This window comes from Anabrus simplex, chromosome 2 (assembly GCF_040414725.1).
Source record: "Anabrus simplex isolate iqAnaSimp1 chromosome 2, ASM4041472v1, whole genome shotgun sequence".
Lineage (NCBI taxonomy): Eukaryota > Metazoa > Arthropoda > Insecta > Orthoptera > Tettigoniidae > Anabrus > Anabrus simplex.
Genome location: NC_090266.1, coordinates 962327148 through 962342329, shown reverse-complemented (window position 1 = coordinate 962342329; position 15182 = coordinate 962327148). Strand labels below are relative to the sequence as shown.

The 15182-nt window shown below is 39.6% G+C and overlaps 1 protein-coding gene across 2 annotated transcripts in view; it reads left to right on the top strand.

Annotated features, from left to right (window-relative positions):
* LOC136864578 (obg-like ATPase 1) overlaps positions 1-15182 on the top strand; it is a 481779-nt gene that overhangs the window by 198434 nt on the left and 268163 nt on the right. For both annotated transcript variants that reach the window (XM_067141760.2, XM_067141761.2), the window contains one exon: positions 14297-14424. In XM_067141760.2, the coding sequence (XP_066997861.1) occupies positions 14297-14424 (128 nt within the window). The remainder of the gene's footprint in view (positions 1-14296; positions 14425-15182) is intronic.

Sequence of the window (15182 nt, the reverse complement as noted above, 5' to 3'; positions counted from 1 at the left end):
TTCTGTACATCGCCATGCGTTGAAAATGCTAGCAAATAATGACTGACCTAATATTAAAGTGAGCTTCTCTATGTACTTGTCCCAGTTTAATTACATAATACACTTCTTAAAGCCAATCCCTTGTGTGTAGGGATGTAGGCTATTATAACGTGTTTCTGTGCTGGTCGGCAGCGTGGTGCGTAGTGTGAAAATGAAGAGATGTGTAGGCCTATTAAGACAAACAATTAGTTTCGGTGAAGGAATTCTTGCAGATCTAGTTACAGTTCCCGGAACTGCCGAATCCAGGATTCTCTGAACCGAAACGTTGACCATTTAGCAAAGTAGTCGGAGATGATTTATATTATTATTATTATTATTATTATTATTATTATTATTATTATTATTATTATTATTATTATTATTCTTGCGTTAAGGCCTACTAGGGAACACTTTCCAATTTCAATTCTTTATCCTTTATTGTTGTTCCTTCCTTTTCTTCCAATATTCCTTCATTGTTTCACTATGTTTCATTTTTCTTTCTTCAGACCACTTTGTGCTTGCTTTTTTTGCCTCCTTTCTTTGGAATCCTTCCATCTTTAAAACTTTCTTCCTGAAAATTTCTCTTTCCATTACTTCCTCTTCTCTAATGTTTTTTCTTTCCAAGACTTTTTTGATCTCTTGAATCCAGGTGGTTGATGACTTTTTCTTCCAAAGATACGTGAAGATCTTTTTGGTTAGTCTACTGTCGTCCATTCTATAAATATGTCATAAAATACCAATCTCCTCTTCCGTACTGTTACAGATATGTTTTGTGTGTTCTGATCAATTTCGTTCTTAATTTCCAAAATTCCGCAGTTTTTAGAGGGCCTAATATTTTTCTTATAATTCTTCTTTCTAGTACTTCGAATCTTTCAAGTTTATAATTGATTACTAAGCACTCACTGGCATATAAGCATTCTGGTTTCACAACTGTGTTGTAGTGCTTTATTTTAATATTCTTAGATAAACATTTTTTGTTGTATGTATTTTTTTGTTATACCATATGCTCTTTCTATTTTGTGTATCCTTGCCTCTATAGCAGATTTTTCCAAACCATTTTCTTGAATTGTTTCCCCCAAATATTTGAATTGCTTTACCCTTTCGATTGAACCAACATCTGTTCCTAGCTATTTTGGAGCATTTTTTTATAATCGTCATGAATTTTGTTTCCTCTGCCTAAATTCTTAAGCCTGCCATGTTGGCTGTCTCTTCCAGAAGATTTAGTTGTATTGCTGCATTAGTCAGGCTTTCAGAGAGCATGACAAAATCATCTGCAAATGCTAGACAATTTATTGCAACACCTTTGTTCTTTCTCCCCAGCATAAGTGGTAATATATTATGGTGCTTCTGTTTTTCGTTCCAAATTCTCACAACTTTTTCCAAGATGCAGTTGAAAAGGAGTGGAGATCAGTCATCACCTTGTCTGACATCTGTTTTTCTTTTAAAAGGTTGTTATATCTCACCCATAAATTTAACTTTTGAGACTGTTATTATTATTATTATTATTATTATTATTATTATTATTGTTGTTGTTGTTGTTATTGTTCCTGAGTTTCCGTGATTCACACGGAATAGGAAGCGCCTGGGTTGAATGGCTGGACAAGGGATTACGTAGAACCACTTTTAACATAACTAAATTTGGAAATTGTATTTCTTTCCTTTTTAAAATTCAGAGATAGAAAATCTAATAGCATAACAGAACAATTGAAAAGGTTAATAACGAGCTCGTCAGCTCTAACAATATCTTTGACTTAGAAGTCCTGAAGTCAGATTCAAAAACTTGAGATAATTACTTAGTCGTTAAATTGCTTAGAGAAGAGCATTATTGCTCCGGATAGGTACAATGTTTGGAAAGAGAAAGATTTGCTCCGAGCAGGTACACTTCACAGGAGTCTGAGCTTCAAAATACAAGAGTCTAGCCTCGAAGAGGCAAGGACGCACGTAAGATTACACTAGGCAACCTATCGGGTAACCCCTCTTCAAAATTTTCATACGTGGCTGCCTCATGTTGGGCTTGTCATTGTTCAACAGTAATGTTAGACACTTTTCCCAAAGGGAACTATCACGAAGAAAGTTACCCTATGAATGATACAGAATAAACAGGGGCATAATTATCAATACTGCACGGCCATACGAGTAAAAAGGAAAGGTCGCATATAACTGGCCATTAACAAAAGGCTAGGAGGCGAAACACCAGCACTCCTTATAGAAATTTCTGGAAACCTAGGTAGGCTTAAAGGCCCAATGACACCGAGGCTAATCCTATACTACAAAGGGCGACTAAAGAAGGAACATATAAAACCGAGACAAGATTTACCAAAATTACAGTTTCAAAAATTTTGTCACCCAATTGAAAGGATGAATGAGAGACGACAGAGGGTCACCAATCGTTTTTCCCTTACATGACATATTTCCCAGTAGGGAATAGAACTAGAGTCCGAAGGCTTCGCCGAAAATCCTACATTTAAACCACCAAATAAAAAAAATACATTAAAAGAAAACGGCTGAAACCTTCCCCTCAAGATACCGGCAGTCGCTACCACATGTTTAGGTAAATTCTGCCATTACCTTGTATCGCTGGGTGTTCCTCAAGCAGGCTGCGCCCTTGTCTCCATAAGCCTCCGTCAAGTCGCACTCTCAAGCAGTGGAGTCATTCAGACAAGACGACCCTAAAGTGCCCTGCTTTTATAGTTCCGTAGGGGAAGCTTCCAGATTAAATTGAACTATACTTTGCTTATACACTGAATTCCCCTACACACCCCTGGGTTTGATTGGCTAGAGAACATATTTACAAGCATCTGTTAGGTAGATTACAATAGAGGAGGGACCAGCTGAAGTTTTGACAACATTGGTACATTTAAAAATCCTAAAAGAAAAGGTTTACCAACTCCCAAAACAAACATTTCCTTGTTAATTAGCTTGTGTCTTAATAGTCATAAGAGTGCGCTAACAAATCGATGGTAGAACCATCTAACCGTAGAAAAAGAAAGTTTTGGGAGTTTAAAAGTGCAAGTCCGTTGGCATAGATGAACGTGGGAAAGACGCACAGTTTAAATAGTCGGGGAAGGCGAACCCCTGGTACAATTATTATTATTATTATTATTATTATTATTATTATTATTATTATTATTATTATTATTATTAGAGTCATCAGTCCGGAGGCTGGTTTGATGCATGTCTCCATGCCACCCTATCGTGTGCTTATAATTTCATTTCTACGTAACTACTACCTCCTACTTCTACTCTAATATGTTTGTCATGTTCAAACCTTGGTCTACCCCTGCCGTTCTTACCACCTACACTTCCCTCGAAAAACCAACTGAAAAAGTCCTGGGTGTCTTAAGATGTTTCCTATCATTCTCTCTCTTTTTCTGGTCAAATTTCCCCAAATCGTTCTCTCATCAATTCGATTCAGTATCTCTTCATTCGTGATTTACTCTGCCCATCTCACCTTCAGCATCATTCTGTGCCGGGATGAGTGGCTCAGACGGTTGAGGCGCTGGCCTTCTGACCCCAACTTGGCAGGTTCGATCCTGGCCCAGTTCGTTGGTATTTGAAAGTGCTGAAATACGTCAGCCTTGTGTCGGTATATATACTGGCACGTAAAAGAACTACGGGACAAAATTCTGACACCTCGGCGTCTCCAAAAACCGTAAAAGTAGTTAGTGGGACGTAAAGCAAATAACATTATTATTATTTAATCCTTCTGTAACACCACATTTCAAAAGCTTCTCTTATCTTTCTTTCTAAGGCAGTTATCGTTCATGTTTTACTTCCATACAATGTCACGCTCCAAATGAAAATCTTCAAATACATCTTTCTAATTCCTATATCAATGTTCCAAGTGAGTAAATTTCTATTCTTAAGAGAGACCTTCCTTTGTTTATGCTAGTCTGCATTTTATGTCGTCGTTACTTCTTCCATCATTAGTTATTCTACAATACTACCCAAGAAACAGTATTCATCAACTTCCTTTAGGACTTAATTTCCTAGTCTAATTTTTCCTGGATAACCTGGCTTTGTTCGACTGCACATCATTACTTTCGCTTTGGATTTATTTATTTTCATCTTGTACTCCTTCTCCAAGACTGTGTCCGTACCATCACGAATTTTCCCAGATCTTTTGCAGACTCAGATAAAATAACAGTATTATCAGCAAATGTCAGAGTTTTGATTTCCTCTGATTGCATTGTGGTTCCCTTTCCAAATTCCTCTGTGATTTCCTTTACCACCTGTTCTATATAAACATTGAAAAGAAGGGACAAACAACAGCCTTGCTTCACTCCTTTCTGTATTGCTGCTTCTTTTTCATAGCCCTCGATTCTTATCTCTGCAGACTGATTTTTGTACAGATTGTTCTTGTTTCTCGGTGAAATGAAATGGCGTATGGCTTTTAGTGCCGGGAGTGTCCGAGGACATGTTCGGCTCGCCAGATGCAGGTCTTTTGATTTGACTCGCGCAGGCGACCTGCGCGTCGTGATGAGGATGAAATGATGATGAAGACGACACATACACCCAGCCCCCTGCCAGCGAAATTAACCAATGATAGTTATAATTCCCGACCCTGCCGTGATTCGAAAGCGGGACCCAGCACGCTCACCATTTAGCCATGGAGCCGGACTTTTTTCTCAGTACCTGATCCCGATCACCTGCAGAATCTCAAAGAACTTGTCCAATCGGCATTATCGAATGCCTTTTCCAGGTCTACGAATGCCATGTACGTGGGCTTATCCGTCTTAATTCGATCCTCTAGGATCATACTAAAAGTCAGAATTGCTCACGTGTTCCTATATTTCTTCCGAAGCCAAACTGTCTTCCCTCAACTCAGCTTCAACTTGTCTTTACATTCTTTTGTTAATAACCTCATAAATAAAATTCTAGGGGCCGCTGTCTGCAATGTTATTTATTTCGCCGGATTTTCATATGTATTTTACGTTTCAGGTTAACCTGAGATCATATCAGTAGTTTTTAGCTCTCGTGTCTGTTTGTTTGTCTGCCTGTCTGCTTGTGTGTTTGATCCACCATCACGGGTAAACGGCTGAATAGATCTCAACCAAACTTCATATTTGGAGTCTAATCATCCAGGAGCAGGCTTCGATATGCATATCATTTAAACATCACCGAATAGACTGGAGATTGATAGGAAGATTTGAAGAGGTTTTTCAGTTTTCTCTTACACTATTGATTATATGTCGATCATACTTCATATTTAGAGTCTACTCATTCAGGACCAGGATGTGATATGCATGTCATTTAGAAATCACTTAACACACTGGGGGTTTACAGAAAGACCAGAAGACGTTTTTCCAGTTTTCTCTAACACTATTGATTATATTTCGACCAAACGTCATATTTAGAGTGTACTTATCCAGGAGCAGGTTTAAATATACATGTTATTAAAAAATCACTAAACAGACTGGGAGTTTATAGGAAGATCAGAAGAGATTTTTTTCAATGTTTCCTTACACTATTGATTATATCTCGACCGAACCTCATGTTTGGAGTATACTCATCCAGGAGCAGGTTCTAATACGCATATTGTTCAAAAATCACTGAACAGACTGGGGGTTTATAGGAAGAGAAGAAGAGATTTCTTTTCAATTTACTCTTACACTATCGATTATGTGTAAAATCTGTGGACTGTATGTGAAACGTCCCTTCATTTTAAGTAATTTCTGTTTTGTATATGATTTCGTTTACTCTTTAAATTACGTAGAAAAATATTATTTTCTGCGGGCTTTATGCTCTGTAGCCAGTGACGGACACCCTCGCACACCTACAGTTATTTGAAGGATACATAACAGGAGAAAATCAGAGAATGCATAATATTTCTCTCTGCTTGAAAATTAACCCCACCTAGTGTATCTGAACATCGAGGAAACATGAGGTAGAACCTTTCCTTTGGTGCCTGTGTGTCTGTCTGTATATTCCTAAAAGTGGAAGACTGGTGGACTTATTTCAACCAAACTAATTATTTGATATCTACTCACTCAGGATTGTGTTATCACGTGCATATGATGACATGGTATCATACCAGTTAGAGTTGGTATTTATAGGAATATAATTCTCAAATATTTTCGTTGACATTAGTTCTATCAAAAGACTGTATATAACAAACGTTTAAGAAAATGTTATTTCCGTTTCCGTTCCTTTGTACCACGTACGTATTTTTTCGTACGTCGGATAATAACGCAGATGGGTAAGAAAAATAGGATTTTTAGTTGTTGGATACCTTCCTGCCATCTTTCTACCTTGTCTTCTTTCCCGAGAAGTTATTTTCCACGTGAGCTTTTAATATTCATACACCTAGTCTTCCTTTCTCCAAATGTTTCCTCGATTTTTCTGTATCCATTATCTACCTTCCCTACAACCGTATAACCTTCAACATCCTTACACTTCTTTTTCAGCCATTCTTCCTTAGCTGTCTTTCATTTTCTGTCTACTTCAGTCTTTAATCGCCGTATTTTTTTCTGCTCTTCTCGTTTTTTCCATTCTTGTATTTTCTTCGTCAATCAAGTCTAGTATCTCCCGAGTTATACTCTGATTCTTATTTCATCTTACCGTTTTCCCTAACCTTTCTTCAGCAGCCCTACTGATCTCATTCTTCATGACTGTCCACTCTTCTCGTATTATGTTTCTTTCAGCCTTTTCGTTTAGTCCTTTTGCAACATGTTCCTTGAAACAATCTCTCATAGTCTCGTTTTTCATCCTCTCTAGATCCCATCTTCTTGCATTGCTTTCTTCAATTTCTTCAACTTCAGATGACATTTCATGACGCTAAGTTACTGTCAGAGTCCACGTCTGCTTCTGGTAAGGTCTTGCAATCTAGCACCATGTTTCTGAAACTCTGCTTAATCATAATGAAGTCTATTTGATACCTTCCAGTGTCTCCAGGTCTCGTCCACGTGTACAGTGACGTGTATGGAGTTTGAACCGAGTGTTAGTAAGGACTAAATTATGATCATTCCTACATCACCAGTCCGAATTGTCCTACTACATTACCTTCTTTTTCCTGGCTTACCACTGCATTCCAGTCTCCCATCACAATTAGATTCTCGTCTCCTTTTACATATTTTATTAAATCTTTTATCCCTTCATATATTCTTTCGATTTCTTCATCATCCGATGAACTAGCAATCATACACGCGCCATTGCCGTGGCCATTGGTTCGGTGTCGTATCTTGACTGCTAAGCTGGACGTAGTAGTTCACCCTCTGCCCTACTTTCTTATTCATTATTAAGGATATTTCTGCATTTCCCCTGTTTGCTTTTGTGTTGCTTATTCTGTAGTCGCCTGGCCAAAAATACTGCTCTTCCTGCCAACGTACTTCACTTATACCAACTACATCTAACTTTAATCTATCCATTTCCCTTTTTAAATTTTCTAACCTACCATAACTATTCAAACTTCAAGGCTGTTCTCATATACTGAATGCACATTTTGTGAAGTGATGAGTTATTGTAACTGGCTGTTTTCACATTTTCACAGTAGAACGTAAATGCAACCTGCGTTTTCGCCTTGGGATATTGAATTTTAATAATGAAAAGAAATACAGATTATCAAGGATGATATTTACAAGTTTGTAAATAAAAATCATATCGCATAAATCTCTACTTGATTTAAGAGATTTGAAATGGGCATCTATAAGCAGCTCACGTTCAAGAGAAATTCTCAGTATTTTCTCCATTGCTGCTGTAAATATCACTTCACTCCGGCTTCAGGACGTATGCATGCTTAATGTACAGTTCAAGTGCACATCTACACCACAGCATCATGTAGAATGCTTCCGTAAGTTGTATGAAAACTTTCTGCATAAAAGAAGTGGACGTGTTCACACTGGAAACTATAATAATAATTTCGTATGGCTATTTCTAGCCGAGTGCAGCCCTTGTAAGGCAGACCCTCCGACGAGGGTGGGCGGCATCTGCCATGTGTAGGTAACTGCGTGTAATTGTGGTGGAGGATAGTGTTATGTGTGGTGTGTGAGTTGCAGGGATGTAGGGGACAGCACAAACACCCAGCCCCCGGGCCACTGGAATTAACCAATGAAGGTTAAAATCCCCGACACGGCCGGGAATCGAACCCGGGATCCTCTGAACCGAAGGCCAGTACGCTGACCATTCAGTCAACGAGTCGGACACTGGAAACTATTGTGATGTATGTCAGCAAAGTCCTAAATCAAGGTCAGCCAACTGCGTGTACGTGTGATGTCAGGTAACACGTCACACACACTGCTCGGGCAGCGAAACGAAGTACTTAGTACTGTAACTGAGAAATGAAGGCTAGATGGGCGAGGGGAATCACAACGTCATTCCTAGGGGGAGGCCCAAGGGCTGCAGGTAGTACAATGCGGTTATGTGTAGTACATATTTCTCTCCACATAATTTATTGTAACGTAACTTTGTTATGAATTAACATAAAAGTCATAAAGCAACTTTATTTCAACATATACAAACTAAACTAGCTTTTTCCGGTGAATCTTCGGAACTGATATTGAATACAAAATTGCTGTGTTTTACAATATCACCCACTGTAAAAAAAATAGGGCTAATAGTGAAAAACAGCACAGTTTTACAACAAAAATAGTACAGAGAGTAATCTGTAAACTCAAAACATACGTTTTATCTCATGATATCGATACTCAGTTGCCACTCGTGGGTTTCCTTGACTTTTGTAGTCAGTTTCGTTCACTAGTTTTGCAATAGTTGGAGTTAATGCTTGAGGAAACACTAAGTTTAAGAGCACACTTCAAATCTTGGTCTGACAACTGGCTTCAATGTGTTGGTTTTGTTGATTTAAAATAGAAAAGATTCGTTCACAGGCATACGTGGAACCGAAAATACTCAACATTCTCGCTGCAAACCTATGCAATCGGGGAAACCTTTTTTTCTTTATTATGAGCCCAACTACTCCAGAATTGCGCCCTAACATAGAAGGTGCACCATCTGTTGCTATTGAAACTAGTTCGTTCCATGGCAAAGAAGCATTTTCAACAACACTTACAATGCAGTTGAAAATGTCGATGCCTTTCGTGGTATTCTTCATAGGCACTAAATCCAGTATTTCCTCCCAAATTGTAAAGTTTTTGTCAACCCCTCGTGTGAAAACGGCTAGCTGGGCCATGGCAGAAATATCTGTGCCCTCGTCTATTGCTAAGGAGTATGCTCGGAAGCTTTTTGTTAGTTCTAATAATTGTAGGTGGACATCATCAGATAGTTCTTGAATTTTTGTCGACACTGTGTGCGCGGACAAGCTCGTACGGCAGCTTCGAACTCTTAAATGATATTTAGACAAAACTCCTCACCTGCTAGAATTAAACATTCCTTTACGAATTCACCACCACTGAACGGTTTAAGTTTCTTTGCATTTAAATATGAAATTTTATAACTCAGTCGAACTGCTGACTCACTGATCGAATGCTCGACATGGTTATTTAATTTATCTCTAGTTCTGTAATTACACGTACCCTTTCCTCGCCTTGATACTGATCATAATCTGCAGCGTGATACAAACTGTAGTGGCGTTGTAATTTATATATTTTTACATACTGTAGCTCTTTTCTAAAACTAAACATTTAGCTGTAGCATTCCTATCATTTTCAACAAATAAATATAGATCTTCCCATAAAGATAAAAAGATCGGATGCGTAGATAGCTTCTCGCACCGTGATGTGCCCGGTTCGTCCATACTTATCTACTGTACCACTAACACTATACGGCTGAGGATATTCATTGGTATGTCAAAATAAAAATAAAAACCTTTTTCGGAATTTGATCCTAGATTTAACAATTTGGAGTGTCTGGAAACTTATATTCAACTTTTAACCACGCCATTTTCAGTTGTTGCAAATAACGTTGATCTAGACCAGGGCCATCCAGCTATTGCGCTCCGAGAGCGCGCCCGCGCTCGGGGAGCACTGGGCAGTCAGACTAGCGCTCCTTCCCCTACCACCACTACAGTGTGGCAGCGAGGAGACCTGAGACAGACGATGTTCGGACCGCGCTGACCAGATACGTACGCACAGTCGTGCGTCCGTCGGCTTTTGTGGGTTTGTTGACATCATATTGATCATATTGATAAGGCTGTTTTGCCATAACCAATATACCGCATATACAAATCGAAAGGTACTCCGATGTATGGAATATGCAGGAAACGAAATCAAGTGTTAAGTAAGGAATGCAGTAATGCGATTTATTCAAAACTGAAATTTGAACATATCTGAGAGGAAAATTAAAAATTTTACCAATATTATACCAATATTCTTAAACAATTACGCGAGTTTCTATCGCTCATCGTTGCACGATGTTTACTTTTGGTAAGCTTAAGAACTGAAAAGAAACGCTCACAAATGTACGTTGAGCCGAACATTGACAGAACTTTACATGCATGTTTATATAAAAGGGGGTATTCTTCTTGCGGAAAGCCACTATAAAATTCTTCCAAACTTCGTGACATTAGAAAGCGGTCTTTAAGACGAACATTGCTCTGCAGTTCAAGCTACTCTAATTGAAATAGCTGTGGAGCACTGTCTGCACTAAGAGAAAATGTTCGAACAATTACATCTAACACCGCTTGGGGTTCTGATAATTCTGAAAATCTCTTTTCAAATTCTTCTTGTAATTGGCGAATTGCCTGCAAGTACTCATCAAAGTCGACACCTTATTTCACTGCTTCAAGCAACGGAAAATGTCCTGTGTTTCTTGCACGTAACTGGTTTTCCCACAAAATCAATTTTCTTTTGAACGCTTAAATTTCTTCCACCAAATCGCAGATATTGTGCTTTTCGCCCTGAAGCCAAGTTTTTTTCTTTTTGCTATTGGCTTTACGTCGCACCGACACAGATATGTCTTATGGCGACGATCAGGTAGGAAAGGGCTAGGACTGGGAAGGAAGCGGCCGTGGCCTTAATTAAGGTGTGAAAATAGGAAACCACGGAAAACCATCTTCAGGGCTGCCGACAGAGGGGTTCGAACCTACTATCTCCCGAATACTGGATACTGGTCGCACTTAAGAGATTGCAGCTATCGAGCTCGGTAAGCGAAGTGTTCAAGATGGGCAGTAAAGCCACTTAAAAAGACCCAGTCCACCACCCACTTAGGATTACGCAAAAGAATTTTGGGCCGCCCTTTTGTGTCATAAAAGGTATCTATTCATGGAATAGATACCTTCCATGAACCGTCTCTACATTGTGTGTGTATGTTGTGTGACAAACATTTCGATCGCTATCATTTCAGCAAGTGCAACAAGAGAACAAAATCTTTACTAGAATATGCGAAAGATTAATGTATTCTTAATGCACATTTGTGCACTATTAAATAAATAAAAGGTATCTATTGCATTCCAAATACTCCACTTCGAAGTCATCCAAGAACTCTTTGATTTTTTTTTTTTTTTTTTTTTTTTTTGCTATTTGCTTTACGTCGCACACACACAGGTAGGTCTTATGGCGACGATGGGACAAGAAAGGCCCAGGAATGGGAAGGGAGCGGCCGTGGCATTAATTAAGGTACTAATTAAGGTTCAGCCACAGCATTTGCCCGGTGTGAAAATGGGAAACCACGGAAAACCATCTTCAGGGCTGCCAACAGTGGGGTTCGAACCCACTATCTCCCGAATGCCAGCTCACAGTTGCGCGCCCCTAACTGCACGGCCAACTCGCCCGGTACTCTTTGAATTGACGGTGCGTGAGTCCATAGGATCGAAGAAAATTTACCACTCGCACAACTGTTCCGATTACGTCTTTAAGCTTGGCGACTTTTGCACAGATTGCCTCCTGGTGTATCAAGCACTGGATCGCCGTCATTAGGGTAGTACCGCTCTCAGTCATTTTTAATTTTACATAGCTGAGGGACCCCGTTCGTAGACTACGTAATGCAGATGCTCAATCCGTCGTTACGCTCGTGAACCGCTCCCATTTTAATCCCATTGACTCAAAAACACCCCCCCCCCACTGCTTTGAAAATATCGAAACCGGTAGTGGTGTCTTCGAGAGCTACCAAGTCTAGGAAATCCTCGGTGAGCCGAATATCGTCATCCACCCTCGAATGAAAATAACGAGCTGAGCTGTGTCCGCAATGTCGGTTGATTCATCGAGGGCGATGGAAAAGGATACAAAATTTGCTGCTTTCTCCATTAATTGTTGTTCCATATCAACGGCCATATTGTCTATTCTGCGAGCCACAGTGTGAGGAGAAAGAGATATTTTGGGAAATTTCTCAAATAGCTCCATAGGACAAATACATGCCGCCGCGTCCATTAGGCACTCGTTGATTACATTCCCTTCCGCGAAGGGTTTCCCAGCTTTGGCAATTTGCGACGAGCATTTGTAGCTTGTTCGTAAAGTGGGTCCACCAACCTCACTCTCCTCAATCTTCTGTCAGACAAAAATACGGTAAGTCACAACTTTTGTGTTCTTCAGATAATTCAATCATTTATTCATTCCCGTTTATAAACAAGCATTTAAAAATTAAAACAACGATACAGAACAGTGCTGCTTGAAATTTTCTTTCAATCCTTCCAACTTCGATTGGTGACTGGCGTCTGTCAAATCACCATAATCATCCCTGTGGTTGGCACGGTAGTGGTGTTACAAATTGTGTTTTTTTTAACACATAAAATCTCAGTGGCACACTAAAAAATCGGCTGCTCTCTTCGGCCCGGCGGGCAGACCACTCGCTCAGCCAGCCAAGCTCCTCCCTCCACTACCGAAACTACCTTCCCTCAAAGCGCTCGGAGCACTGGCTTGGAGCGCGGCCAGAGCGCTAGTGCTCGGGGAGCGCTGTTTGGATGGCCCTGATCTAGACCCACAGAGTTATTAGATTTACAGTGTGATAGAGAATTAAGAGATAAATTTTAAAATAAGAAGGATTTGTGTGGCTTTTTGTGAAAAGTATCTATAAAAGCCGTAGCCATCAGCATGTATGGCACTTCACGTGTTTACTACAAAGCGAGGCTGTCTCTTCGTCTCCAGTCTATGACAGCGGCTCCCCACCTTCTGCGCTCTTACTTCACATGGTCTCTCCGACGTCACACGGTCTCTCTTACATCACACCCCAGCCAGTTGGCCGACCCTGTCCTAAGTCGTTCATCATTAAATACTACCTCTGTTACAAACATCAAATTTTCAACTTTAAAATATGTTGTCATGTATGTAGGGTCCTACCAGTAACCAGTAGAAAAGAATATTGTTTCTTATCTCTCAAATACCCTGTAAAAGAACACAGTATCGAGGTTCGGTGTCCTTAACAACGTGTTTAATAAATTCAATGACCCGAATTTGTTGCATGTAAGCTCTCTTGTATTCTTACCGACTGAGGCAGGTTTCAGTTCCGCAACCCTGAACACAGAAGATGACCACCAAACAAGTACCGTAGTGGTGACTGCATGCCATCGGACTTGAGAGGGCTACAAATCTAGCTAACAGAGCATAGTGTAGTTGGAGCTACATATAGTACGCGAACCTTTTCTTGAGCCCTAGTTCCCATTCAGCACTATGGGGCTCAGGGCTCAAGGAAAGGTTCGCGTACTATACATCGGGCGAGGTTTCGTAACGTTAGTAAGAGGTCTATGCATATGCTCAGTAGTGTAGCATCGCGTAAATATCTGCGTGTAGAACTCCCTGCCCCACACGGACCGACCGCTGTTGAAACACAGCTACACAGCCGGCCATATGAGAGAAATTATACTTAAGGGAAAGGAATTTCATTTATTATAAAAGGTATACTCTGTCAATGCAGTTGACAACTAATGGAATATTTGCGCATACATGTATTTGTACTGTGAACCATTTCATGAATATTAATAATATTTCTTTTGCAATTGGTCTCTTAATTACCATTACAGTCAATGTATTTTATATAATATTTTACTCTACACTGTTACATTATTGCAAATTTGCAAGTATTGTTGTGTGTGTGTGTTGATTGAGGCTGTTCCCCTATTGGGAATAAAACATCGCTTGGCCACTTTCATCGGAGTTTGCATTAATTGTGAAGGCAGGTACAGTTTCTGAAATTACTTGAAGTGTTTCCAAAAGAACGCCAAGCTTCCTTCACAACTTCAAATGTTGTGCTACGATGATAAGATTGAATTTACAGACGACGAAGGTTTTAGAAATGTCCCTTTATAGGATTCCGTGTTTTATTATCACTATCTAGCTGTAGGTTGCAGAATGCTTCTATATTCATCGGCGATGATGTTTTCATAAACATCACTGCCGCAACCGCCATCATAGCACCTTGTTATTTTTACAGTTAATGTTTCTTTTCATGTTTCTAGCAAAGTACCAGCCTTCCTGAATGTTGTGGACATTGCTGGGCTGGTGAAGGGAGCGTCCGAAGGTCAAGGGCTTGGAAATGCTTTCCTTTCACACATCAAAGCCTGCGATGCTATCTTTCATTTATGTCGTGAGTATCATCCATCAAGTAAGATTACATTGTTGCATGATTCAAATATTATAAAGAAATGTAATGGCAGTCACGCATGTTGTTGTTTACGGTCTTGCGTTAATGATCCTGTGGTTCCTCACTGTAACCGCATCATTTAGCAGTTTGTGTTCTCATCCCAATGTATAAGCTGCGTCTGGAGAACTTATGCGGTTTTAGCTTTGTTAAAGAACAAATGCTGTGTTTTCATGTATTCAGCTTAGCATGACTCCAGCTTGTTGATGTGTGGTTAGGAGGTGATTGTTTGAAGTAGTGTTAATCTCCATGTCGTTTGTATTTGTATATAGTATCTCAAATTAACTGTAAAACATGGGAGATGCCCCTGACAATCTGGTATTGCATGCCTGAAAATACTGAAATTCACCACATGGCCATTTTATGGATAAAATAAAAATATTTTCAAGAAAACCTAATCAGAATTTGAGTTAATTCTTATTTTGTAACCTGAGGAGCAGTATTGATTTTGGTGATATACATCCATGAATTTTCTATTATCTTAATATGTCCTATTTGAAGCCATACTGGTTATGTTGTACCCGAACTGAGAGAATGTGAACTCATCCTCCTGATAACTGCTCTCACTCGTTACATTTCTATCACTTGTACTGAATAGCATTGTTCAGCCCATCCAGTCATTGATTAGCGAGGTCATATCCATGAACTTGGGAGGAAGGAGGGTTCGAATTTCACCAGCGTACACCTTTGGAATGTTTCTGCTC